We start from the raw sequence: 27909 nt of genomic DNA on the forward strand, positions 1-27909 counted from the left end.
GGAGTTTTAGACTATTAACTACTCATTTGCCCCCACCCAAACAAAACATCCTAGCTACGGCCCTGTACAGTGACATTAACAGGCCAGTACTACAGTGACATTGTTAACAGGCCAGTACTACAGTGACATTGTTCACAGGCCAATACTAGTCACACTGCTCACAGGCCAATACTAGAGTAATAAAGCTCACAGGCCAATACTAGAGTAATACTGCTCACAGGCCAGTACCACAGTGACATTGTTAACAGGTCAATACTAGAGTCACACTGCTCACAGGTCAGTACTACAGTGACATTGTTAACAGGCCAATACTAGTCACACTGCTCACAGGCCAATACTAGAGTAATAAAGCTCACAGGCCAATACTAGAGTAATACTGCTCACAGGCCAGTACCACAGTGACATTGTTAACAGGCCAATACTAGAGTCACACTGCTCACAGGTCAATACTACAGTGACATTGTTAACAGGCCAATACTAGAGTCACACTGTTCACAGGCCAGTACTACAGTGACATTGTTAACAGGCCAATACTAGAGTCACACTGCTCACAGGCCAGTACTACAGTGACATCATTGCTGAGTGTTGTTTTGTTTTTCAGGACAACACCGAGCTATTGCAAGTAGATGTATTTTGATTGTCCCATTATTTGGCAGAAAGCTGCCATTATGCAACTTTGATGGAATCACTTTAAATTATAATTGTTTTTAAAAAAATATTTAAACTGAACATTTTTGTTCTGAATATTTTTTCTTACTGTGGAACATCATTTTATAATGTAGTAAAAGAACAAACTACAATACATTTTGCTACTGCTTTATTGGTCATCACTCACAATTTCCTTTGCTCTCGATTCTTTTTCTTTCACTCCTTCCTTCAATTTCTGATGTGACATTTACAATTTCGGTTGTTCTTTCTCTCCTTCCTTCAATTTCTGATATGACATTTACAATTTCTGTTGTTCTTTTTCTCTCCTTCCATCCATCTCAGATGTCTCGTTCAAATGATCAGCTCCCAAGTTGTCCACTCCACCGGCGTCGTTTGACCTCGCACTGTCCAGCACTTCAACTTTGTCAGCGATGCGCCCCTGGTCCAAACTGATGCGAGGGAAGAAGGAAGGGTAGTAGAACTCACGGTGTGCTTTACGAGGACGGGAGTCGTTTCCACGACAACAGTTTTGCAGGTCTGAGAGGAGGAGGATGATGGATGTGAAGATGAGCAGAGTGAGAAGGACCATCCACAGAATGAGACCAATCACGATGTTCTTGGTTAGAAATCTCACACCTTGGGTCAGGGCAGCGGTTTCTGTAAGATAGAAGTGTGAATAAATAGATAGATGGATGTAATCATGATGTTCTTGGTTAGAAATCTCACATCTTGGGTCAGGGCAGCAGTTTCTGTAAGATAGAAAGTGTGAATAAATGAATGGATGGATGGATGGATGGATGTAATCAAGATGTTCTTGGTTAGAAACCTCACACCTTGGGTCAGGGCAGCCGTTTCTGTAAGATAGAAAGTGTGAATAAATGAATGAATGGATGGATGGATGGATGTAATCACGATGTTCTTGGTTAGAAACCTCACACCTTTGGTCAGGGCAGCCGTTTCTGTAAGATAGGTGGTGTGAATAAATAAATGGATGGATGGATGGATGTAATCACAATGTTCTTGGTTAGAAATATCTAGTCCCCTCCGGTTGGACCAATAGAGGATTAAAACTAGTCAAACCTGATAAAAGAAACATTTAGTCCCCTCCGGTTGGACCGATAGAGAATTAAAAATCACATAGAGCTGAGAGTCAGGCCACAGGGACAGATTTATCAGCGTTTCTCATGCACATCCAGTTCCACACAAGTTATCCATCTGCCAAACTCAAAGATGGTGTAAATGTGCAGAAGTGGGTGCAGAAGTGGGAGCAGACCGGTCTATTCGCACCAACTGATTTCAACACAGTTTAATTGATGGACAATGGACAATGTGTGCAGAAGCATGTGCCAGTGCCAAAAACCTTTGGTCAGGGCAGCGGTTTGTAAAAACGTGATAAATATGATCACAGCCTAATTGATTTGAGTATCTCACCCCCAACAGAAGCAGTGCTGTCATCGAAGGGTCCCGCACAGTAGTAACTCGTCCAGATGTTCATACACAGCTGACCCGAGTAACAGTCATCTCTCTTCTCTTCACACTCGTTAATGTCTGAATTAGAGGAAAGGAATGTTTGTTTAACAACATCTAAAGTACATTCTAAACAATGGCTATTTTGTATTCTAACATAAGGTTATTGTGATCCTCAGGTTCAGAGAGAGAGAGAGAGAGAGAGAGAGAGAGAGAGAGAGAGAGAGAGAGAGAGAGAGAGAGAGAGAGAGCGAGCGAGTCAGAGAGACGGTGACACAGAAATTGAGAGACAGTCAGAGATGTGTGCCAAAAACGTGGAGATGAGAGAGATTGATTCGAGAGAGACTGTCATCGAAGGGTCCCGTCAGAGAGAGAGGGTGACACAGACAGAGAGTCAGACAGAGTCTGTAGAGAGAGACGGTGACACAGACAGAGAGAGACTTCAGAGATGGTGAGAGAGAGAGAGAGAGAGAGTCAGAGAGAGAGAGAGAGAGAGAGAGAGAGAGAGAGAGAGAGACAGTGACACAGACAGAGAGAGACGGTGACACAGACAGAGACAGTCAGAGAGAGAGAGAGAGAGAGAGAGAGAGAGAGAGAGAGAGACAGAGAGAGAGAGAGAGAGAGAGAGAGAGAGAGAGAGAGAGAGAGAGAGAGAGAGAGAGAGAGAGAGAGAGAGAAAGAATATTGGCCTTTTAACAATGTCACATGAGCTATTCATACTATATTGAACAAAAAAAGAAACTTCTGATTTGTACATATAGTATTTGTTGTGTTAAAGAATTCATTGTGTAATGAAATTATATAGGTAGTATTAGCCTTGAGCTGTATTATCAGGATTCATGAATTTTATCGATTATTTTTGCACTGTTAATCGTCGACAACGTGAAATTCAATTTGCACGTGCATGCATGGTTCGACATGTCCTGTGTAGTATTCGGTCAATTTGTTTTACTTGTCTTACTGACATTGTTGTCAAGTGAACGAAAACGCTTCAAAATTTGTAAAAAGATTAACGGTTTTTTTATATTGTATCATTTTTAGTATGCCAAGAATACCCAATAATTTACGCGAACGGGCGATTGGCATGCTTGATGCTGGCATGTCGACAGAAGACATTGCAAGGCATGTTGGGAGTTCTAGTCGAGCGATACGATATCTTCGCATAAGATTTCGAACGACAGTAAGCACCAACGACTTGCCACGTCATGGACGTCCGCATGTTACAACGCGTGGTCAAGACCGCTATATCATGAACACGCATTTGCGCAATCGATTTCAAACTGCCACTGCTACTGCTGCTAAGACACCTGGGCTTCATAATAACTGAATCAGTGGGCAAACTGTTCGTAATCGTCTGCGGGAGAACGGTTTACATGCACGACGTCCTTACGTCAGATGCGTTTTAACACAACGTCATCGTCTAAATCGTCTTAATTGGGCACGTGTACACACTCGTTGGATACGGCGACGCTGGAATACTGTTCTTTTTTTGGATGAATCCAGATTTTCTTTACAACGTGGTGATGGCAGGGTGCGCGTCTACCATAGGAGAAATGAACGCTATGCTGACTCTTGTGTTCTTGAACGAGATCGTTTCGGAGGTGGGGGTTGTGTCATGGTCTGGGCAGCCATTGCCCATGGTTATCGTTCACCACTAGTCGTCATTGATGGCAATTTAAATGCTCAACGTTACCGCGATGACATTCTCGCTCATCACATCATTCCTCTGTTCCATAACAATGCCAACATCTTGATTTTTCAGCATGATAATGCCACCTCTCATACAGCTAGAGACACTGTAAATTTTCTTAGGACAAATAACATTGATTTCATTGATGACTGGCCCGCTAAAAGTCCTGATCTCAACTCCATCGAGCATGTCTGGGATAGTTTGGACAGACGATTGAGGCATCGTCCCAACCCACCCGCTAACGTCAACGAACTTCGTCAAGCGCTCATTCAGGAATGGAACAATATTCCACAGGCAGAAATCAACACTTTAGTCAATTCTATGCACCTGCAATGCACTGCAGTGGTCAATTCAAGAGGTGGTCATACCCGTTATTAAGTGGGTGGTTTTTTTTTTAACCCCTACCACACTTGGTCAAAATTTCTCCCAGTTTCTGTTAACCTATGGCCATGATTTTTGCACCAAATGATGCATCATGGAATACTCTTCAAATGCATATATAACAATTATTCCCCCGGTTTGTTTTCATCAAGTTATGTTCAAGCAAAGTTAGCGGAAGTTTCTTTTTTTGTTCAGTATAGAAGGGATACAGGTGTCCGTGTATAGTGGGTGTGTTCTGGGGTCGACCTCTCCCCCACAGTTCCTAGTGAATTTTCTTTTCAATATATTTTCCAAGGTAGCATGACAAACCCCTAAAAAACTTTTTTTTTAAAGTACAGATCACCCTTCTTCTAATACGCCTGGGATCTTATATGCATTTCTCAACAGACATGCAGGACAGTACACATCATGGCCTTTCATGTACCCAGTTGTGCACACTTTGGGACAGGAAGAACCAATTCTATCGATCTGACAATGTACTGCTACTCCACCAACGCATGAAAAACTAAAACTATCTGTAGATGAAAACTTGCCACCACATCTCACCACACTCAAGGGACCAATGAAAAGTCCCGGTTTAAGGGATATCTGCTTTAGTGAGGTTATGTGGTTATGTTCTGTACCAATATTTTAAAAGGGACAGATTTTGAGGAAATTCCAGTTTACAGAGGGTCTGGTTTAGAGGAGTTTCACAGCTTAAGAGGGGTTTCACCGTTTAGAAGGATTTTACAGCTTCGAGGGGTTTCACTGCTTAGAGAGGGTTTCACCGCTTACAGAGGGTTTCACTGCTTAGAGAGGGTTTCACCGTTTAGAAGGGGTTTCACTGTTTAGAAGGGTTTACTGTTTAGAGGAGTTTCACAGCTTAGAGGGGTTTCACTGCTTAGAGAGGGTTTCACCGCTTACAGAGGGTTTCACCGCTTAGAGGGGGTTTCGCGGTTAAGAGGGGTTTCACTGTTTAGAAGGGGTTTTACTGTTTAGAAGGGGTTTCACCGTTTAGGAAGGGTTTCACCGTTGAGAAGCGTTTCATCATTTAGAAGGGGTTTCACTGTTTAGAAGGGTTTCACTGTTTAGAAGGGTTTCACCATTTAGAAGGGTTTCACCATTTAGAAGGGGTTTCACTGTTTAGAAGGGTTTACTGTTTAGAAGGGTTTCATCATTTAGAAAGGGTTTCCCTGTTTATAAGGTTTTCACCATATCTGTGGAGAGATGCTCACCATCACATCTGTGGTCATCACTGGACAGTTTCAGTCCCAGAGGACAGTGACAGAAGTAACTTCCGTTGTTGTTAGTACAGAAATACTGACAGCCGCCATTCCTACACGCACACTCATTTATTTCTGAAGAAAAAATAATTAAATATACTGATCATTGTTATCGACAAAAAACAACAACAAACATCCATTTCTGAAATCACTTGACTATTATTATGCTTAGAAGAATTAATTTTGTATTGCCTAGAAACTGGTATATTAATTTCATTTGATAGCAATATGTTTTTGTACACATTTTACAGATAGCTCATACCACATACTTTAATATATACTCTTCCAAAGAAGAAACGCAAAACCACATTGTCGTAACATTTGGAGAATTGATTTAATTATTGAATGGTGAGTCCGATAATTACCAAATGTTGCAGGATTGTTCACAATTCACTCTAGTCCATTGAGAGTAAGTGATAGGACACACCACCAAGGTCAAGGTCATCTGGAGTCAATACCGGGTGTGGCCTCCGCGTGTGTTGACAACTGCCTGGCACCGCCTGCCCATTGAAGCAACCAGAGTACGGATGACGTCCCGGGGGATGGTGGCCCACTCGGCCTGCAAGGCTGCTGCCAGCTCGGGCAGGGTCTGGGGCTGTGGTTGTCGCTGTCGGAGGCGTCGGTCCAACTCGTCCCATAGATGCTCAATTGGGTTCAAATACGGTGATATCGATGGCCAAGGAAGGACATTAATGTTGTTGTTCTGTAGGAAAGCCGTTGTGAGACGTGCTGTGTGAGGCCTGGCGTTGTCATGTTGGAACACTGCGTTGGCGTTGGCCATAACTGGAACGATGTGTGGCCGGAGGATCTGGTCAATGTAGCCCTGTGCATTCAGGTTGCCCTGCACGTGGACCAGGTCAGTTCTGCCAGTGTGTGAGATGGCTGCCCACACCATGACACTACCCCCGCCGAATCTGTCCACTTCCTGCACGCAGTTTGCCGCATAACGTTCACCACGACGCCTATACACGCGACATCTTCCATCATGACGTCGGAGTAGAAATCGGGACTCGTCACTGAACCACACCTGTCTCCATCGCAGTTGAGGCCATTGTCGATGAATCTGGCACCACTGCAGTCGGAGTCGACGGTGTTGTGGTGTTAAGATGACACCTCGAACTGGACGTCTGGCACGAATTCCTACCTCACGTAGGCGGTTCCGTACGGTCTGGTCGGATATCCTGCGCAAACCTGGTATTGCTGCGGCTGTGAAGGTGGCAGTAGTCAATCGTTCCCGAAGGTGGCGTACCCGGATGTAGCGGTCCTGCCCGGGGGTATTGACCCGTGGTCGACCGGATCTAGGGAGGTCACGTGTTGATCCATGTTGCTGGTAACGGTCCCACAGTCTGGAGATGGTGCTTGGGGACACATGGAATGCCCTGCCAACGGCCGTTCTGGATTCGCCTGCGTCTAGTCGGCCGATGGCATTGTTTCTCTGCGGTTCACTGAGACGTGGCATGTCCTGGATTGTCAACTGTCGGCCAGATACAGAGGCCAGGCAAGCGAACACCCTGCACTTTTATACTGTCGGTGTTCATGTTGCACGTGCAGAAAACGCACGTGCAGTGGTGACATGGTTTGCACGTGGCTGCGTTTTTGCGAATATTCACATTTTGGAACTTTATTGTATAGTAGCTGCGTTTTATCGAATGTAACCGTGGGAATGTGTTTAGGACATGCAATGACCTTATATTCACAAAGCATGAACCGGTAGGAAACATAAAATCGGAGTTATAACCCATTTGTATCCTTTTGCGTTTCTTTTTTTGAAGAGTATATAATAGTAGTTTTTGTACTGTATGAGAAATTATAATCCACAGAGCTGACTTACCAATAAAATTAGTTAATATGTGACACAGATGTCTATGATACACAGAAGTCTCCGATACACAGAGATCTGTTGTATACACATAAGTCTCTATGATACACATAAGTCAAACACACAGAAGTCTTTATGATACTCTATGACACACAGAAGTCTCTATGACACACAGAGGTCGCTATGATACACAGATATGTCTATGATACACAGATATGTCTATGATACACAGATATGTCTATGACACGAACAGGTCTCTATGACACACAGGTCTCTCTATGACACACAGGTCTCTCTATGACACACAGGTCTCACTATGACATGCAGAGGTCTCTATGACACACAGAGGTCTCTATGACACACTGAGGTCTCACTATGACATGCAGAGGTCTCTATGACACACAGAGGTCTCTATGACACACAGAGGTCTCTATGACACACAGAAGTCTCTGACACACAGAAGTCTCTATGACACACTGAGGTCTCTATGACACACAGAAGTCTCTATGATACACAGATATGTCTATGATACACAGAGGTCTCCACGATATACAAGTTTCTATGATACACATAAGTTTCTATGATACACATAAGTCTCTATGATACAAAGTCTATCATGCACAAAGTATCCATGATACATGTACACAGACATCTCTATGGCACATATACAAGTCTGTGGCACACATACAAGTCAGTGGCACACATACAAGTCAATGGCACACATACAAGTCAATGGCACACACACATCTATGATACATACAGGTCTATAAGTTTACCTTGACAGTCTGTTTGCCCGACCAGTCTGTATCCAGGCTTACATCGACAGCGAGGTCCAAGCTCGGTGTTTTCACAGTAATGCTTACAATGCAAGGTGGTCGTCTGACAATAGTCTCCACCTGAATCATTCAAACATCAACACAATCATTAGTCTTATAGTCATGATGGCTCCATTACAATTGTGTTATCTGCCAGTACCTACCATGTTCCATCGACTGGACTGTGATGGCCCATTTATATTGTTCTCTACTTGTTACTCAGTTTTATATTCTGAAAACACAGTATTTTAGTTTTCCTAAGGACATTGGTCTGTTTTATATCCTGACAGTATTTTATTCTAGTTCTCCAGAGGAAGTTGGTCTGTATTATATCCTGACAGTATTTTATTCTAGTTCTCTGAAGGAAGTTGGTCTGTACAATATCCTGACAGTATTTTATTCTAGTTCTCCGGAGGAAGTTGGTCTGTTTTATATCCTGATAATATTTTATTCTAGTTCTCCGGAGGAAGTTGGTCCGTTTTATATCCTGATAATATTTTATTCTAGTTCTCCAGAGGAAGTTGGTCTGTTTTTATATCATGACAGTATTTTATTCTAATTCTCTGAAGGAAGTTGGTCTGTTTTATATCACAACAGTATTTCAGTTCTCCGGAGGAAGTTGGTCTGTATTATATCCTGACAGTATTTTATTCTAGTTCTCCGAGGAAGTTGGTCTGTTTTATATCCTGATAATATTTTATTCTAGTTCTCCGGAGGAAGTTGGTCTGTATTATATCCTGACAGTATTTTATTCTAGTTCTCCGGAGGAAGTTGGTCTGTTTTATATCCTGACAGTATTTTATTCTAATTCTCCGGAGGAAGTTGGTCTGTTTTATATCCCGACAATATTTTATTTCAGTTATTCAGAGGAAGTTGGTATATTTTATATCCTGACAGTATTTTATTTCAGTTCTCCGGAGGAAGTTGGTCTGTTTTTTATTCTGATAGTAGTTTATTCTAGTTCTCCGGAGGAAATTGGTCTGTTTTATATCCTGACAGTATTTTATTTCAGTTCTCCGGAAGAAGTTGGTCTGTTTTATATCCTAGCCACATTATTTTGTTCCAGTACTCCTGACAAAATGATCAGTCTTTTAAATTTTATTTCATATTTCACTGTATGTTCCTAATCTGACAATTAATGTGGGGGGGAAAAAACTACTACATTTATCAAACCTAACGCATAAGCAACTTAATAATTTTAAAAATGACAAGTAAGTTCATTGAGAATTGTTTGCATGGTTCATTTGACCAACTGAATAAAAGTGTCCTGATCCAGTAAACAGTATACATGATGGAGTAACTTCCCTTCTTCCCCATGAAACACGATGGGACATTAACGAATACATTTACTGTTTTATTCAATTTGACTCTCTATTCCATGGATCTAAAGCAACAAAGTACAATAGTGCAAATTTAAACTATTTTTAACAGACCATTGATCAGTTTGTGCAAAGTGATCACTGATAACCAAATCTCATCAAATTCTCAAGAATGACTATATAAGAAATGTTAACTGACCTAGAGGTAACCACATTGGTCCAGCAGGTCCCGTCACTCCAACCACTCCATGCACCCCGGTACTACCATCAGGTCCTCCCTGGCCCAATGGTCCGACATTACCACCTAGGCCAGTTGCTCCTATTGGTCCAGCCACTCCACTTACCCCGGTGCTGCCCTGGGGTGCGTACCCTGTACTGCCCGTCGTCCCGGTGTCGCCTATCAGACCCTGGTCACCTCGGATACCCACGGGGCCACGCTGGCCACCAGCACCCCTCTGTCCAGTCACCCCAGTCACTCCTATGGAACCGGTCCCTCCAGCAGGTCCAGTTAGCCCTGTGGGTCCTCTCAAGCCTCGACTGCCTTTAATTCCTCCATCTCCTGGGGAACCAGTGATACCTGTTGTGCCTGGCAGGCCAGCATCCCCCTATAACAAGTCAATGGTAGATCTGTGTGAGCAGAACAATTTACAGGCAGGACTATCTGTAACAAGTCAATTGTAGACAAGTGTGAACAGAATCATTAACAGGCAGGACTATCTGTAACAAGTCAGTTGTAGATCTATGTGAGCAAGGCTTGTGTGTCCCTATTATAACAAGTCAGGTGTAGATCTATGTGAGCAAGGCTACTATGTCTCTATTATAACAAGTCAGTTGTAGAACTATGTGAGCAAGCCTTGTGTCCCCCTATTATAACAAGTCAGTTGTAGATCTATGTAAGCAAGGCTTGTGTGTCCCTATTATAACAAGTCAGTTGTAGAACTATGTGAGCAAGGCTTGTGTGTCCATATTATAACAAGTCAGGTGTAGATCTATGTGAGCAAGGCTAGTGTGTCTCTATTATAACAAGTCAGGTGTAGATTCATGTGAGCAAGGCTAGTGTGTCCCTATTATAACAAGTCATGTGTAGATCCATGTGAAGGCTAGTGTGTCCCTATTATAACAAGTCAGGTGTAGATCCATGTGAAGGCTACTATGTCCCTATTATAACAAGTCCATTGTAGATCTATGTGAAGCAAGGCTAGTCTGTCCCTATTATAACAAGTCAGGTGTAGATCTATGTGAAGCAAGGCTAGTCTGTCCCTATTATAACAAGTCAGGTGTAGATCCATGTGAGCAAGGCTACTATGTCCCTATTATAACAAGTCCATTGTAGATCTATGTGAAGCAAGGCTAGTCTGTCCCTATTATAACAAGTCAGGTGTAGATCTATGTGAAGCAAGGCTAGTGTGTCCCTATTATAACAAGTCAGGTGTAGATCTATGTGAAGCAAGGCTAGTCTGTCCCTAGTGTGTCTCTATTATAACAAGTCAGGTGTAGATCCATGTGAGCAAGGCTACTATGTCCCTATTATAACAAGTCCATTGTAGATCTATGTGAAGCAAGGCTAGTGTGTCCCTATTATAACAAGTCAGGTGTAGATCTATGTGAAGCAAGGCTAGTGTGTCCCTATTATAACAAGTCAGGTGTAGATCTATGTGAAGCAAGGCTAGTGTGTCCCTATTATAACAAGTCCATTGTAGATCTATGTGAAGCAAGGCTAGTGTGTCCCTATTATAACAAGTCAGGTGTAGATCTATGTGAAGCAAGGCTAGTCTGTCCCTATTATAACAAGTCAGGTGTAGATCCATGTGAGCAAGGCTACTATGTCCCTATTATAACAAGTCCATTGTAGATCTATGTGAAGCAAGGCTAGTCTGTCCCTATTATAACAAGTCAGGTGTAGATCCATGTGAGCAAGGCTACTATGTCCCTATTATAACAAGTCCATTGTAGATCTATATGAAGCAAGGCTAGTGTGTCCCTATTATAACAAGTCAGGTGTAGATCTATGTGAAGCAAGGCTAGTGTGTCCCTATTATAACACAAGTCCATTGTAGATCTATGTGAAGCAAGGCTAGTGTGTCCCTATTATAACAAGTCAGGTGTAGATTTGGTACCTCAGATTGTATGTTGTAGTCTGACTTTCTGTTCCAAATCTGTGTTATATTTTGTGTGTCGGCCATGTTTTACTTACACCCACTCCCTTGTTTCCGATTTCTCCAACCAGACCAGTTGCTCCTTGCACTCCAGGGGGTCCAGCTGGTCCCTGAAGTCCAGGAACCCCAGGTGGACCCGCGGGCCCAGTCGGCCCAGTTATCACGTCTAGGGGAACTGGAACACAAAAGGAAAGGCTGTTTGTTATTCAACACATTTTTAAGTATATAGCTTCAGTATGTAGATACATGTATGTATTAGACAATTCTCTGTAAAATAGCTAATTAAACAACACAAGAAACATTCAATACAAGGATTTGAGGACATGAATTTAGACAACATATAAATTATCTCACACATAAATCAGAAAACACATCAATCATTCTATAAAAAATCTTGACAACACAAAAGAATATTTGTAGAAACTTTAAAACTTAAATTTAAAAATGTTACCAAATACTTTGAAAAACAAAATTAAACATTAAAATAAGATGAACATCCATAGGCTATAAACCAAGTTTCATTTCCTAGCACCGAAACATTGTGAGAAACAGTTAAATGCAAAAATTTAAATACTGAGCTAATACTGTTTGATATCTCAAAAAAGACGATAAAACGCAGTTATCAGTCACAATGGCTGCCCAGGGGCCTAATTCACTAAACTCGCAGTGCAATGCTAAAAGACTTACAAAGAGGATGCTTTGTTGTCTAGCAGAGCCTAAGAGACCTTTGTGAATTAGGCCCCAGATTTTATTACGTAGTTGTGACGTCATTATTAACACTCTTAAAGGTCCACTATCTGTTTAACATATAGTTTAATACATAACAAATACAAAATTTGACACTGTTGCTGCAACCACAAGAAAAGTAATACCTATACTTCTGTTTTTGACTTTATCAAGGTGAGACCTCTCGAATAAAGATGATGCATTAATAGTGCAACACATGAACTACCAAACACCCACATTACAGAAACACATGAACTACCAGACACCTACATTACAGAAACACATGAACTACCAAACATCAACATTAGAGAAACATATGACCCACATTACAGAAACACATCAACTACCTATGACCCACAATACACAAACACCTGTGACCCACATTAAAAACATGAACTACCCATGACCCACAACAAAAAAACTCATGAACTACCTGTGACCCACAATAAAGAAACACATGAACTACCTGTAACCTACAGTAAAGAAACACGTGAACTACCTGTAACCTACAGTAAAGAAACACGTGAACTACCTGTAACCTACAGTAAAGAAACACGTGAACTACCTGTAACCTACAATAAAGAAACACGTGAACTACCTGTAACCTACAGTAAAGAAACACGTGAACTACCTGTAACCTACAGTAAAGAAACATATGAACTACCTATGACCCACATTACACAAACACATTAACTACCTGTGACCCACAATAAACACATCAACTACCTGTGACCCACAATAAAGAAACACATCAACTACATGTACCTGTGACCACAAAGAAATATGTATTAAGAAGAAGATTTAATGACACACTCAACACACATTTTATTTACGGTTATGTGGCGTCAGACATATGGTTAAGGACCACACACATTGAGAGAGGAAACCCGCTGTCGCCACTTCATGGGCTACTCTTTTTGATTGGCAGCTAGTGATCTTTTATATGCAAAACCTGTATTAGACCTGTGACCACAATAAAGAAACACATGTATTAGACCTGTGACCACAATAAAGAAACCTGTATTAGACCTGTGACCACAATAAAGAAACATGTATTAGACCTGTGACCACAATAAAGAAACATGTATTAGACCTGTGACCACAATAAAGAAGCACATGTATTAGACCTGCGACCACAATAAAGAAGCACATTTATTAGACCTGTGACCACAATAAATAAATATTTATTAGACCTGTGACCACAATAAAGAAGCACATGTATTGGACTACCTGTGACTATAATAAAGAAACACATGTATTAGACCTGTGACCACAATAAATAAACATGTATTAGACCTGTGACCACAATAAAGAAACATGTATTAGAGCTCACTGAGAATCTCGAGCTCGATGGCGAACAGCAGCGTGGTTTGGTAGGGAATGAACGTCTGACTCTCGTTGACGAGCGGCTTGTTGTTGCTCGAGAACTTGTAGAAAACAGTCTTGGCATTCTTCCTGCTCTCCCGGTCTGACACGAACAGGTACGGAACACACGAGCTGTGTGGGTGATACGACGTGAAGCCAAGTCGGTCCTCTTCATTGATCGCAAACCGGTTCAGTACAGCCGCTTCAACCTGGAGAGTAAAGGAAAGGAATGATTATGTCCAAAGGAAATGTTTTAACGACGCATTCAACACATTTTATTTACGGTTATATGGCATTGGATGATTATGTCCGATACAAAACACACGAGCTCTTTGGGTAATACAACGTGAAGCCAAGTCGGTCCTCTTCATTGATCGCAAACTGGTTCAGTATGGAATGGTTATGTCCGATACGGAACACATACGGATGAACTAGGACTACCAAAGCAAAGTCATGTTATGATGTAACTTCCAAGAATTACAACATTACACTATGATTTTTATAAACTTGGGTTATGTTGAACCAAGTGTATAATAAAAATAGATATGAAACATTAGTATGCATAAGACTAGCATTGGAAATCTAATTATCGATAATCTGTTATAATAGATTTGCAACCAATCATTTTCTATGACACAATCAATTAAAATGATATATACACATGGCCGACTTCAATTATTATTAGACTCCATCATATGCTGTCATATGGAATAGAGAAAGTATACCAGAGGTGGAGGAAATTACGACCCGAAACGAGGCTTGCAGAGTCCCAAGGTCGACATTTCCACCAAGTGTGTATTTTTTCTATCCCACATGATCGCATGCGATTGATTCTTCTCTCATACATTCAGTAAATAAACTATTATTAAACAGACTTTTTTATTTGACCATTTTATCATAAATAAACTACATTATCCTATTTTCTGTGTTTGTTTCATGTGTTAAATATAATTTAACACTACAAATTAACAAGATATCTGTTATAACGAAGGTTTTAATAACAAAATATTGATTTAAAATTGTTGTCTGATCACCTCACATCATCTCGCATTTATTATGACATACATTACCAGTAACATCACATTACCAACGACGGCATTAAGCACAAGCATGTGATATCCGAAGTGAGACAGAAATTTCTTACATAGCTGTCTTTCATGGGACAGCTGTGTCCCATATACCTGAGGATGAGAGGTAGATATTCCTTACTAAGCTTTTTTCATATACAGCTCTGTCCCATATGCCAGAGGATGAGAGGTAGAAATTCCTTACTAAGCTTTTTTCATAATACAGCTCTGTCCCATATGCCTGAGGATGAGAGGTAGAAATTCCTTACTAAGCTTTTTTTCATAATACAGCTCTGTCCCATATGCCAGAGGATGAGAGGTAGAAATTTCTTACATACCTGTAGCATTCTTTCATGGGACAGCTCCATCCCATATATCCGAGGATGAGATAGAAATTTCTTACATAGCTTTCTTTCATGGGACAGCTTGGTCCCATATACCCGAGGATGAGAGGTACAAATTTCTTACATAGCTTTCTTTCATGGAACAGCTCTGTCCCATATACCCGAGGATGAGAGGTACAAATTTCTTACATAGCTTTCTTTCATGGGATATCTCTGTCCCATATACCAGAGGAAAGAAAAAGAAAAATGTTTTATTTAACGATGTACTCAACACATTTTATTTACGGTTATATGGCGTCAGACATATGGTTAAGGACCACAGATTTTGAGAGGAAACCCGCTGTCACCACTTCATGGGCTACTCTTTCCGATTAGCAGCAAGGGATCTTTTATTTGCGCTTCCCACAGGCAGGATAGCACAAACCATGGCCTTTGTTGAACCAGTTATGGATCACTGGTTGGTGCAAGTGGTTTACACCTACCCGTTGAGCCTTGCGGAGCACTCACTCAGGGTTTGGAGTCGGTATCTGGATTAAAAATCCCATGCCTCGACTGGGACAACTCTCCCATATACCAAAGGATGAGTAGTAGAAATACCTCAGCTTTCTTTCATGGGATAGCTCTGTCCCATATACCAGAGGATGAGATAGAAATTTCTTACATAGCTTTCTTTCATGGGACAGCTCTGTCCCATATACATAATTTTGAGAGAAAAGGACATAATTATAGCAACTGTTGTTCATCAGGATAGACCCTATAAATTGCTATTTTTAATATTAAAAATCTTTTTCATTTATGTACACATCAAAACAAACACCAACCCCAACATATTTACATCATCTAAAGTTGAATAGCATTTACAGTTAATATTTTTGCAAAATTTTGATGACTACATTTCTGTTATGTTCATTATGAATTAAAGCCATCTCAGTCTAGCTGTACTAAAATAATACAAAATAAAATATGATCTTTAATATTTTTAGTAGGAATGTTTCAAATTTAAATATTAGGATTGTCCGTATTTCTTACGTTCAAACTTATGTGAGATGGACGGACGGATGGACTGACTGATACCCATCATCATCATCATCAATGTGCCGTACAGGATTTTATAGTAAAACAAAGGAACTGTAAACCGATACATTTGTCACAATCTATAGGTTTATCAGGTCTGTCAACATATTGGACCTGTACACGGGTACACACTATACTTATTTCAATGCCGATAGCTTATTCAGTGTTTGCCCATTGCCGTCAAACATTGGGAATTCTAAAATAACATTGAAATATCCCATTTCAGCTGATGTGAAGACGGTCTAATTCTAAAACATACATTGAAATATCCCATTTCAGCTGACGTGAAGACGGTCTAATTCTAAAACATACATTGAAATATCCCATTTCAGTTGACGTAAAGATGGTCTGTCCCTTCAAGAGATATTTGTTTCCAGAGTCAGGATACCAGACTTGAAGAGCGATGGTGCACCCCACCGTCTCCACCCTGACCCGGTAGCCATGCACCCATCCAGCCTTCAGCTTCAGGCCTTCCAGAATAAAGGAGCTCATTCCAATGTCGGATGTCTTGGTCGTCTCAACGTGGAACCCGATCACTTCTGAAAATCACTTACATATTTATACATTTTAAGTCTTTATTTCAATTGAACATAATTTTGCTTCTAGAATAAACAAGCTCGTAACATTGAATTTATCACTATTGACAAACAACAGTAATGTTGTCAGTAATTTCCAAATTCAACTTTACATACATAATTTAATAATATAATTTTTATATTCATGCATTTGAGTAATTTGGATGGATGGACTGGATGGAATTGATAGATGGATGGATGGGTGGATATTTGGTCAAGTGGGTGGAGGGTGGGTGGGAGATTGGGTGTTTGGTCAAGTTTTGTTTGATCAAGTGGGTGGGAGGGTGAGTCTTTGATCAAGTGGGTGGGTGGGTGGGTGTTTGGTCAAGTGGGTGGGTGGGTGGGTATAAGGATTGGATTGACTTGACTGACTGAATGGATGGATGGAAAAAAAACTATGTTTAACGATACCACTAGAGCGCACTGATTTAATTAATCATCTATTGGATGTTAAACATTTGGTAACTGACTCATAGTCATCAGAGGAAGCCCGCTACATTTACCCTAATGCAGCAAGGGATCTTTTATGTGTACTATCCCACAGACAGGATAGCACATACCATGGCCATTGATATACCAGTTGTGAATGGATAAATGGATGGATGGGTTTTGTGTGGATGGATGGATGGATGGATGGATGGATGGATGTTCAATATTGGGGGTTAAACAATAATGTTAGAACATTCTGCCTGGATTGAAAGAACATGATAAATAAAGTATGTGTCGAGTCATAAATAAAAATACAGACTAATTTGACCAAATAATTTCAAATACAATAGAAAGCACATGTTCTTGAAGAAGGGCACTCAGCACCCTGTATCCATTCCAGAGACATTGATAAAATACTGTTTGTTTTTCTTTAAACAAACCTTGTTTAGTTGGAACTCCAGTTTTCAGAGGATCTCCCATAGCCAACTCCTTTGCAGACACTGAAAATAATACAATAAAGAGGTAAATTTACATAATATTTTAGTGTCACCCCCCCCCCACCCCTCCCACTAACAAATTTTACACTCACAGAAAGAGGTAAATTTACATATAGTATAACCACCCCTCCCACTAACTAATACTCACAAAAAAACAGGTAAATTTACATATATTATAGTATCACCACCCCCCACTCCCACTAACAAAATACAGGTAAATTTACATATATTATAGTATCACCACCCCTCACAAAAAACCAGGTAAATGTACATATATTATAGTATCACCACCCCTCCCACTAACAAAACACACCAGGTAAATGTACATATATTATAGTATCACCATCCCTCCTACCAACAAAACACTCACAAAAAAAACAGGTAAATTTACATATATTATAGTATCACCACCCCTCCTACTAACAAAACACTCACAAAAAAACCAGGTAAATTTACATATATTATGGTATCACCACCCCTCCTACCAACAAAACACTCACAAAAAAACAGGTAAATTTACATATATATTATAGTATCACCACCCCTCCCACTAACAAAACTCTCACAGAAAAATGTAATAATATAAATTACAAATATCGTGTCACCTTGCCTACAACATATCCCTGCCTAGCTCAAAACCTTAATATCATCAAAGAAGTTAAATTCACATACTGATTACCTCACCTGCAAAATCTTACTAGATCTTTTCCATAAAAACAGGTTCATAAATGACATGTAAATTACACCACAAATCACCCACCCATAAAAAGTGGCTCATTTACACGTTAATAAATAAAAGCAGGTAACTCCATAAATTAATAACATGGTTTATACATGTTACCTACAGGTTTCTCTCTTTGCTGGGTTTTGCTTTCTATTTTTTTAAATTTCATATATATATATTATTTTTCCTTTTATGTTTTGGTTAATTTATTTGTGTCTTTCCCATGAATCTGTAATTGTATCAGATGTGACTTTATATAAAACTGACAATGTTTAGGTTTTTGTAATTTTGTGTTATTTATTTTTTAAATATACCCAAACCACATGGGTATACAACACTGATATATTATATCTTTGCCAATTCATGGGAAAACAAAGTGTGGTTTTTTCTTCTTCTAAATCACTCAAACACCAGTTTCAAAATTAATCTCAGGTCTGTAGCGTTACCTACATGTGTATTCCATCTGGTGTCACCTACACGTGTATTCCATCTGGTGTCACCTACATGTGTATTCCATGTAGCGTCACCTACATGTGTATTCCATGTAGTGTCACCTACACGTGTATTCCATGTAGTGTCACCTACATGTGTATTCCATCTGGAGTCACCTACATGTGTATTCCATCTGGAGTCACCTACATGTGTATTCCATCTAATGTATTCCATCTGGTGTCACCTACATGTGTATTCCATGTGGTGTCACCTACACGTGTATTCCATGTAGTGTCACCTACACGTATATTCCATGTAGTGTCACCTCCACGTAATGTCACCTACACGTGTTCCACGTAATGTCACCTACACGTGTTCCACGTAATGTCACCTACACGTGTATTCCATCTGGTGTCACCTACACGTGTATTCCATCTGGTGTCACCTACATGTGTATTTCATGTAGCGTCACCTACATGTGTATTTCATGTAGCGTCACCTACACGTGTATTCCATGTAGTGTCACCTACATGTGTATTCCATCTGGAGTCACCTACATGTGTATTCCATCTGGAGTCACCTACATGTGTATTCCATCTAATGTATTCCATCTGGTGTCACCTACATGTGTATTCCATGTGGTGTCACCTACACGTGTATTCCATGTAGTGTCACCTACACGTGTATTCCATGTAGTGTCACCTACACGTATATTCCATGTAGTGTCACCTACACGTGTGTTCCACGTAATGTCACCTACACGTGTTCCACGTAATGTCACCTACATGTGTGTTCCAAGTAGTGTCACCTACATGTGTTCCACGTAATGTCACCTACATGTGTGTTCCAAGTAGTGTCACCTACATGTGTGTTCCACGTAGTGTCACCTACCTGTGTGTGCCATCTGGTGTCACCTACATGTGTGTGCCATCTGGTGTCACCTACATGTGTATTTCACGTAGTGTCACCTACATGTGTATTCCACATAGTGTCACCTACATGTGTATTCCACATAGTGTCACCTACATGTGTATTCCAACTGGTGTCACCTACATGTGTATCCCACCTGGTGTCACCTACATGTATATTCCATCTATTGTATTCCATCTGGAGTCACCTACATGTGTATTCCATCTGAGTCACCTACATGTGTATTCCATCTGGAGTCACCAACATGTGTATTCCATCTGGAGTCACCTACATGTATATTCCATCTAATGTATTTCATCTCGAGTCACCTACATATGTATTCCATCTGAGTCACCTACATGTGTATTCCATCTGGAGTCACCAACATGTGTATTCCATCTGGAGTCACCTACATGTATATTCCATCTAATGTATTTCATCTCGAGTCACCTACATGTGTATTCCATCTGGTGTCACCTACGTATGTATTCAATCTGGAGTCCGAAGCGGTGATCGCCGTGGAACGTGGCGAATGCGTAGATCTGTCCCAGCACGGGCTGCACACCGCTCATGTACTTGTAGAAGAGCGACTCCGAGTTTGCCTGGATGTCAAACGCGACGCATGAGCTGTCACGATAGAGACTGGAGAATCCCAGACGGTCAATCTCTCCCAGGATATAGACGGGGGTACTGACGTTCACCTGCAATATACCATGGTAACTTGTACTACAGTCAATCTCACTCAGAATAGAGACGGGGGTACTGACGTTCACCTGCAATATACTATGGCAACTTGTACTACAGTCAATCTCTCCCAGGATAGAGATAGGGGTACTGACGTTCAACTGCAATATACCATGGTAACTTGTACTACAGTCAATCTCTCCCAGGATAGAGATAGGGGTACTGACGTTCAACTGCAATATACCATGGTAACTTGTACTATGGTCGTTCACCTACAAAATACCATGGTAACTTGTACTACAGTCAATCTCTCCCAGGATAGAGACAAGGGTACTAGCATGCACCTGCAATATACTGTGATCATTTGTATTAAAGTACTGTCGGAAATAGAATAAAAATGATTTTCGTCGATTTTTTCTTACATATTAAACAGATTAGTAAATATTTTGTAAATATCTATTTAATGATACTCTACCTAATTTAGCATTTACTTGTTTGGGCTCTCATTGATGTGCAAGGTGGTGTTTACTCTTGGAATTAAAATAAAGACATCAGCAAACGGGTGATTTGTGCACTTTATTGGAACAGACTATAACAAAGTTTGGTCACCATGTGTTCATTTCATTGCTATTACAATTTGAGGGACAGTTTACCCCTATCCCTCTCCAAAACAAAATGAATGTAGACATTATATGTAACTTTTGAGCAAAACTGTCAAGAACCATTCTGAGTTTGTTATCTATTATACCGGTATTAAAGGTGCTATCTCAAAGTTGCATAATGACAGCTATTGCAAATTATGTTTTTATTAAATTTTGCTTTAACATTTAAAGACTACACCTTTAACTAAATGCCCATAAGGGATTATAGCAAATAATTTGATCTACTAGTAGAAAATACATTTTTATTGGTGAATCTTTGTCACAAATAGATGCTCACATATAACTTCTAATATAGGACCTTTAAGTGGTTGCAAGATTGGTTAAATTTCTAATGTACTTATATTGAATTTATATTTAGTAAATATGCTGGTCATAATTAATAATTTATGCTGCAATTCAAAATAATCAGTTAACTTGCATTTTTAAATTAAAAGTTTGTTTAAGGGTAAATGAAATTGACACATATCAAAATGTGTTATAGTCTGTTCCAATAAAGGTCACAAATCTCCTGTTTACCGACATCTTTATTTTAATTTCAAGAGTAAACACCACTTTGTACATCAATGAGAGCCCAAACAAGTAAATACTACATTAGGTCGAGTATCATTAAATAGGTATTTACAAAATATTTACATGTCAGTTTAATATGAAAGAAATAGTTGATGAAACTCATTTTGATTATATACTCTTCAAAAGAAGAAACGCAAAACCACATTGTCGTAACATTTGGAGAATTGATTTAATTATTGAATGGTGAGTCCGATAATTACCAAATGTTGCAGGATTGTTCACAATTCACTCTAGTCCATTGTGAGCAAGTGATAGGACACACCACCAAGGTCAAGGTCATCTGGAGTCAATACCGGGTGTGGCCTCCGCGTGTGTTGACAACTGCCTGGCACCGCCTGCCCATTGAAGCAACCAGAGTACGGATGACGTCCCGGGGGATGGTGGCCCACTCGGCCTGCAAGGCTGCTGCCAGCTCGGGCAGGGTCTGGGGCTGTGGTTGTCGCTGTCGGAGGCGTCGGTCCAACTCGTCCCATAGATGCTCAATTGGGTTCAAATCCGGTGATATCGATGGCCAAGGAAGGACATTAATGTTGTTGTTCTGTAGGAAAGCCGTTGTGAGACGTGCTGTGTGAGGCCTGGCGTTGTCATGTTGGAACACTGCGTTGGCGTTGGCCATAACTGGAACGATGTGTGGCCGGAGGATCTGGTCAATGTAGCCCTGTGCATTCAGGTTGCCCTGCACGTGGACCAGGTCAGTTCTGCCAGTGTGTGAGATGGCTGCCCACACCATGACACTACCCCCGCCGAATCTGTCCACTTCCTGCACGCAGTTTGCCGCATAACGTTCACCACGACGCCTATACACGCGACATCTTCCATCATGACGTCGGAGCAGAAATCGGGACTCGTCACTGAACCACACCTGTCTCCATCGCAGTTGAGGCCATTGTCGATGAATCTGGCACCACTGCAGTCGGAGTCGACGGTGTTGTGGTGTTAAGATGACACCTCGAACTGGACGTCTGGCACGAATTCCTACCTCACGTAGGCGGTTCCGTACGGTCTGGTCGGATATCCTGCGCAAACCTGGTATTGCTGCGGCTGTGGAGGTGGCAGTAGTCAATCGTTCCCGAAGGTGGCGTACCCGGATGTAGCGGTCCTGCCCGGGGGTAGTGACCCGTGGTCGACCGGATCTAGGGAGGTCACGTGTTGATCCATGTTGCTGGTAACGGTCCCACAGTCTGGAGATGGTGCTTGGGGACACATGGAATGCCCTGGCAACGGCCGTTCTGGATTCGCCTGCGTCTAGTCGGCCGATGGCATTGTTTCTCTGCGGTTCACTGAGACGTGGCATGTCCTGGATTGTCAACTGTCGGCCAGATACAGAGGCCAGGCAAGCGAACACCCTGCACTTTTATACTGTCGGTGTTCATGTTGCACGTGCAGACAACGCACGTGCAGTGGTGACATGGTTTGCACGTGGCTGCGTTTTTGCGAATATTCACATTTTGGAACTTTAGTGTACAGTAGCTGCGTTTTATCGAATGTAACCGTGGGAATGTGTTTGGGACATGCAATGACCTTATATTCACAAAGCATGAACCGGTAGGAAACATAAAATCGGAGTTATAACCCATTTGTACCCTTTTGCGTTTCTTTTTTTGAAGAGTATATTTCTGACACTACTATAGTAACAATCACCGACAAAAATGTTAAAATTTGTTTTGTTTAACACCACCACTAGAGCACATTTGGTAATATTTTGACAATCTTAGAGGAACCCGCTACATTTTGCTATTAGTGGCCTTTGATATATCAGTTGTGGTTCACTGGTTGGCACACAAAATAGTTTAATGGGCCCACCAATGGGGATCAATCTCAGACTGACCATGCATATGGCGCGTGCTTTACTACTGGACTATGGACTAGGAGAACTGACAATATTTCAACAGTTTAGGTTACCACATGTGATTTTTACCTAGCTAACAATTGTTTGGTTACTTAAATGATACTGTTAAACTGGTGAGTTACCTCATCTTAACACACTTTTGTTTTTAAACTTCAATTAAATTTTTAAAAATTAAATTTCTATTTTAATAAATTAGAATCTGTTTTAACATGCATCGAGATGAAGATTCTTAATCGCAAAAGCTGACATCATTGTTGCCACAGTTTGTGCTTAATATACAGGTTACAAGTTGGAGTGTAAAATTTTATTTACAAGTTGCATATAACGTATGTGTACTTAAAACATTATTTTAAGTTTTCACCTGATGTGCAATCCAGGCACGGAACCAGAATTTTTTAACCTGTTCTTGTTTTTGAAAAAAGAATTTAAACGTCCTTGACAGGTGGATGGGATAAGTTTGCATTTTTGTGTATTCTGTAATAGGCCTATATAATGTTTGACCAAAAATAGGGGTCTGGGTCCTTTGGGCCCGTCTGAATCTATACCTGCAATCTATCTCGGCTCCATCCCCTTTGGGCAACATCTCATTCCAGACAGTGCTCCATAACTGGTTTAACAAAGGTTGTGGTATGTACCATCCTGTCTGTGGGATGATGCATATGCAAACCCTTGCTGTCAGTGGCAGTAGTGGGTTTCTCATCATCTGTGTGGTCCTTAGCATTATGTCTGAGCCCAAATAACCGAAAATAAAAATGTGTTGAGTGCTGTCTTAAATAAAATGTCCCTTAGATACTATTACACCTACAAGCTGTGAACAGCAAGCTACCCCGTCCAGTGAGACTCCTGGTGAGCCTTCTATAATATACTATTACACCTACAAGCTGTGAACAGCAAGCTACCCCGTACAATGACACTCCTGGTGAGCCTTCTATAATACACTATTACACCTACAAGCTGTGAAGAGCAAGCTACCCATACAATAAGACTTCTGGTAAGCCTTCTATAATATACTATTACACTTACAAGCTGTGAACAGCAAGCTACCCCGTCCAGTAAGACTCCTGGTGAGCCTTCTATAATATACTATTACACCTACAAGCTGTGAACAGCAAGCTACCCCGTACAATGACACTCCTGGTGAGCCTTCTATAATATACTATTACACCTACAAGCTGTGAACAGCAAGCTACCCCGTACAATGAGACTTCTGGTAAGCCTTCTATAATATACTATTACACTTACAAGCTGTGAACAGCAAGCTACCCCGTCCAGTAAGACTCCTGGTGAGCCTTCTATAATATACTATTACACATACAAGCTGTGAACAGCAAGCTACCCCGTACAATGACACTCCTGGTGAGCCTTCTATAATACACTATTACACCTACAAGCTGTGAAGAGCAAGCTACCCATACAATAAGACTTCTGGTAAGCCTTCTATAATATACTATTACACTTACAAGCTGTGAACAGCAAGCTACCCCGTACAATGAGACTCACTGGTAAGCCTTCTATAACATACTATTACACCTACAAAGTACAAGCTGTGAACAACAAGGTACTCCATAAAGTGAGTCCCCTAGTGAGCCTTGTATAATATACTATTACACATACAAGCTGTGAACAGCACACACCCCGTACAACGAGTCCCCTGTGAACAGTACGCTACCCCGTACAATGAGTCCCCTGGTGAGCCTTCTATAATATACTATTACACCTACAAGCTGTGAACAGCAAGCTACCCTGTACAATGAGACTCACTGGTAAGCCTTCTATAATATACTATTACACCTACAAAGTACAAGCTGTGAACAACAAGGTACTCCGTACAGTGAGTCCCCTAGTGAGCCTTCTATAATATACTATTACACATACAAGCTGTGAACAGCAAGCTACCCCATACAATGAGATTCAAAAGGCCTTACAAATGACACTCCTGGTGAGCCTCTGGTGATGACCTCTGTCTCCCAGTGCAGTTCGTACTGCAAGGAGTTACGTCTGCGCCACACCTGGATCTGGATGGGGCAGTTGGCTTGACCGAATGTCACGTAGAAGCCAGTGGCGTTTCCATTACTTAAGTGGATGTTGTCCAGGATCAGCGAAGAGAAGCCAGCCTCGGGCAGCACTGTCAGTGACGATGCAAGACTCCCAGCCAACTCTGAAAATTAAACACCAGGAAAGTGGAGAGGGAGAGAAAATTTTATATTTATATTTACAATGAAACATAATAGATTCTCTTTTCATGAATACTTAATCTGTTTGAATGGACTGATCCAAACATCTTCAGGCCCACCCATAGATATGATATGCATATCACAGGAAATCTCTAGTGGTGGGTATTTATCTTATTTATATAGCCTGGTAGGACAAAACAAAAGCAAGACATTTTTGTTTTCAAGCACCCCCTCCCCCGGCTGCTGATTCCAACAACAAATCACTGGCTAAAATCTTCAGTTTTGTCACAGGTGGAGTCAATCTATTAAAATTAACTCCACTATTACATGTGGATCTAATAGCAGCTCATGTCCAGTTGACCTTTCATTCGACCAATCAAAACCTTACTTGTAAAATCGTGCCAGTGATTTGAAAAGAATTTTAAAACATTCAGGTATTATGCCGAGGGTATACGAAATAATTTGGGTGAATTACGAAGTATGCCAGAAACTAATTGCAATATAAAATTTTATATAAAATTTGTTTCAAGACAGAAAAAACAAACCATGCCATAAAATCTGTTTATACTAGTATACAATCCAAAATGTATTACTGCACTTTTTCTCCCCATCCCCCCCCCCCCGTTTTTTCAATGTTGAAATAGACAAACAAGTTCGCCTATTGCATAGTCTCGCTTAATATTTTTAGAATTTGTATGCTCCCGAATAACGCTATAAAAGGTGAAGTGTAATTGGTTGATATTTTAATTGTTATTTATAGATGAAATGTCAACTGGACATGGGAGTCCATGCAATGCTGTTAGATCTACTGGCTAGACCCAGTAGAGCTAATTTTAATCAGATTGAGGTGGAGTGGTCAGGTTATGAATGAGAAGAAATTAAAAGACAGGTAGTCATGGACAACTTCTACTACAGATGGTGTTTTATCATGTATTTAAAACACATGTCAGTTTTGAAAAGTATGCAGATATAATACCTGCTTTGAGAACATTTCCACAGAGCAGCACACCAAACAGCACGATTACAATGGAAGACATTGCTCCAGAAACCAACAGAAGTGAACGTGCCAAAGAAGAATATTTGCTCCTGAAACAAAATAGAAAGAAAGACATGTTTTATTTAACAAGGCACTCAACACATTTTATTTATGGTTATATGGTTAAGGACCACAAAGATATTTAGAGAGGAAACCCGCTGTCGCCACTCAGTGTTCAAGATTAACGGTATCCCGATATCCTGGGGATACCAGAATTTAATTTTGGATACCAGACTTCAAGAACCCAGTATCCCACCGGGATGCCTTATAATACTAAATTCTCAGGTGGGATACCAGATTTTGAAATGTTAGTATCCAACTGGGATACTGGCCAAAACATTTAATCTCGAACACTGCCACTTCATGAGCTTACTCTTTCCAATTAGCAGGAAGGGATCTTTTATATGCACCATCCCACAGACAGGGTAGTACATACTATGCCCTTTGATATACCAGGTGTGGTGTATTGACTGGAACGAGAAATAGCCCAATGGGCCCACCGACAGGGATCAATCCCACACCGACCTTGCATCATGCCAACGCTGTACCAGTGGGCTATGTCCCGCCCCATGAAACAAAATGGATGAAGCATATTTCCATCAGCAATACCACGGCTCTAGACCACACTAACAGAGCACAACAGGCTTTGGTTTTTCGGTTCTCAGCACAGCAGTTTAAGGTCTTTGTAGTGTAGTAAAGTTAATAAAAGACTTTATAAAGAGTTATTAAACCACCTAGGGTTTAATTTGTCAAAATAACCATTTGAAAAAAAAAAAAATTATCAACAAACAAAAATTACAATCTTTGGCTATAATGTGCAGGCTGCAGGCAGTATGCAGTTGGGGGGGGGGGGGGGGAGAGGAGAGACTTCCGAATGTTCCAGCATTCAGTTTATTCAAGCTTAGGTTTAGGGTTAGGATTAGTGATAGTAGGGGCCTACGTGTATTAGCATACATGCTGGAACGTTCGGAAGTCTTGTACAGAAAATATTACCAAACACGTTATTACATGATAAGTATTTCTGTCCAGGACCCTCACGAAATGAAAGATTGTTAGATACACGCTTGACTGTGTTCTTTTAATATCCTGACATAACCGAAAAATAGACAAAATAATACTAACAGTTCTAGTATTTTCGGTTTTTAAAAACCTCACTTACAAAGCATCATTCTTCCCGAGTAATCCTCACAAAATTGACACGTTCTTAACCTATATTTTAGCTTCACGTGACCTCG

General features: G+C 40.7%; 1 protein-coding gene across 3 annotated transcripts; it reads right to left on the minus strand.

The window, feature by feature from the left end:
• Positions 1-802: 802 nt before the first annotated feature.
• LOC121377697 lies at positions 803-27909 on the minus strand. 3 transcript variants are annotated; one of them, XM_041505796.1, is made up of 13 exons: positions 27797-27909; positions 26615-26724; positions 25390-25622; positions 20181-20400; positions 17578-17637; positions 16446-16672; positions 13617-13857; positions 11596-11732; positions 9601-10006; positions 8044-8163; positions 5401-5523; positions 2080-2196; positions 803-1305 (listed from the first exon to the last, which is right to left on the minus strand). In XM_041505796.1, the coding sequence occupies exons 2-13, from the start codon at positions 26673-26675 to the stop codon at positions 947-949; spliced, it is 2304 nt and encodes a 767-aa protein (XP_041361730.1). In that variant the 5' UTR covers positions 26676-26724; positions 27797-27909; the 3' UTR covers positions 803-946. The 3 variants fall into 3 exon arrangements, with proteins under 3 accessions (XP_041361730.1, XP_041361721.1, XP_041361714.1); XM_041505787.1 differs by having other exon boundaries at positions 27834-27908; XM_041505780.1 differs by lacking the exon at positions 27797-27909 and adding an exon at positions 27683-27796.

The sequence above is a fragment of the Gigantopelta aegis genome, chromosome 2 (assembly GCF_016097555.1).
Source record: "Gigantopelta aegis isolate Gae_Host chromosome 2, Gae_host_genome, whole genome shotgun sequence".
Taxonomy (NCBI): domain Eukaryota; kingdom Metazoa; phylum Mollusca; class Gastropoda; order Neomphalida; family Peltospiridae; genus Gigantopelta; species Gigantopelta aegis.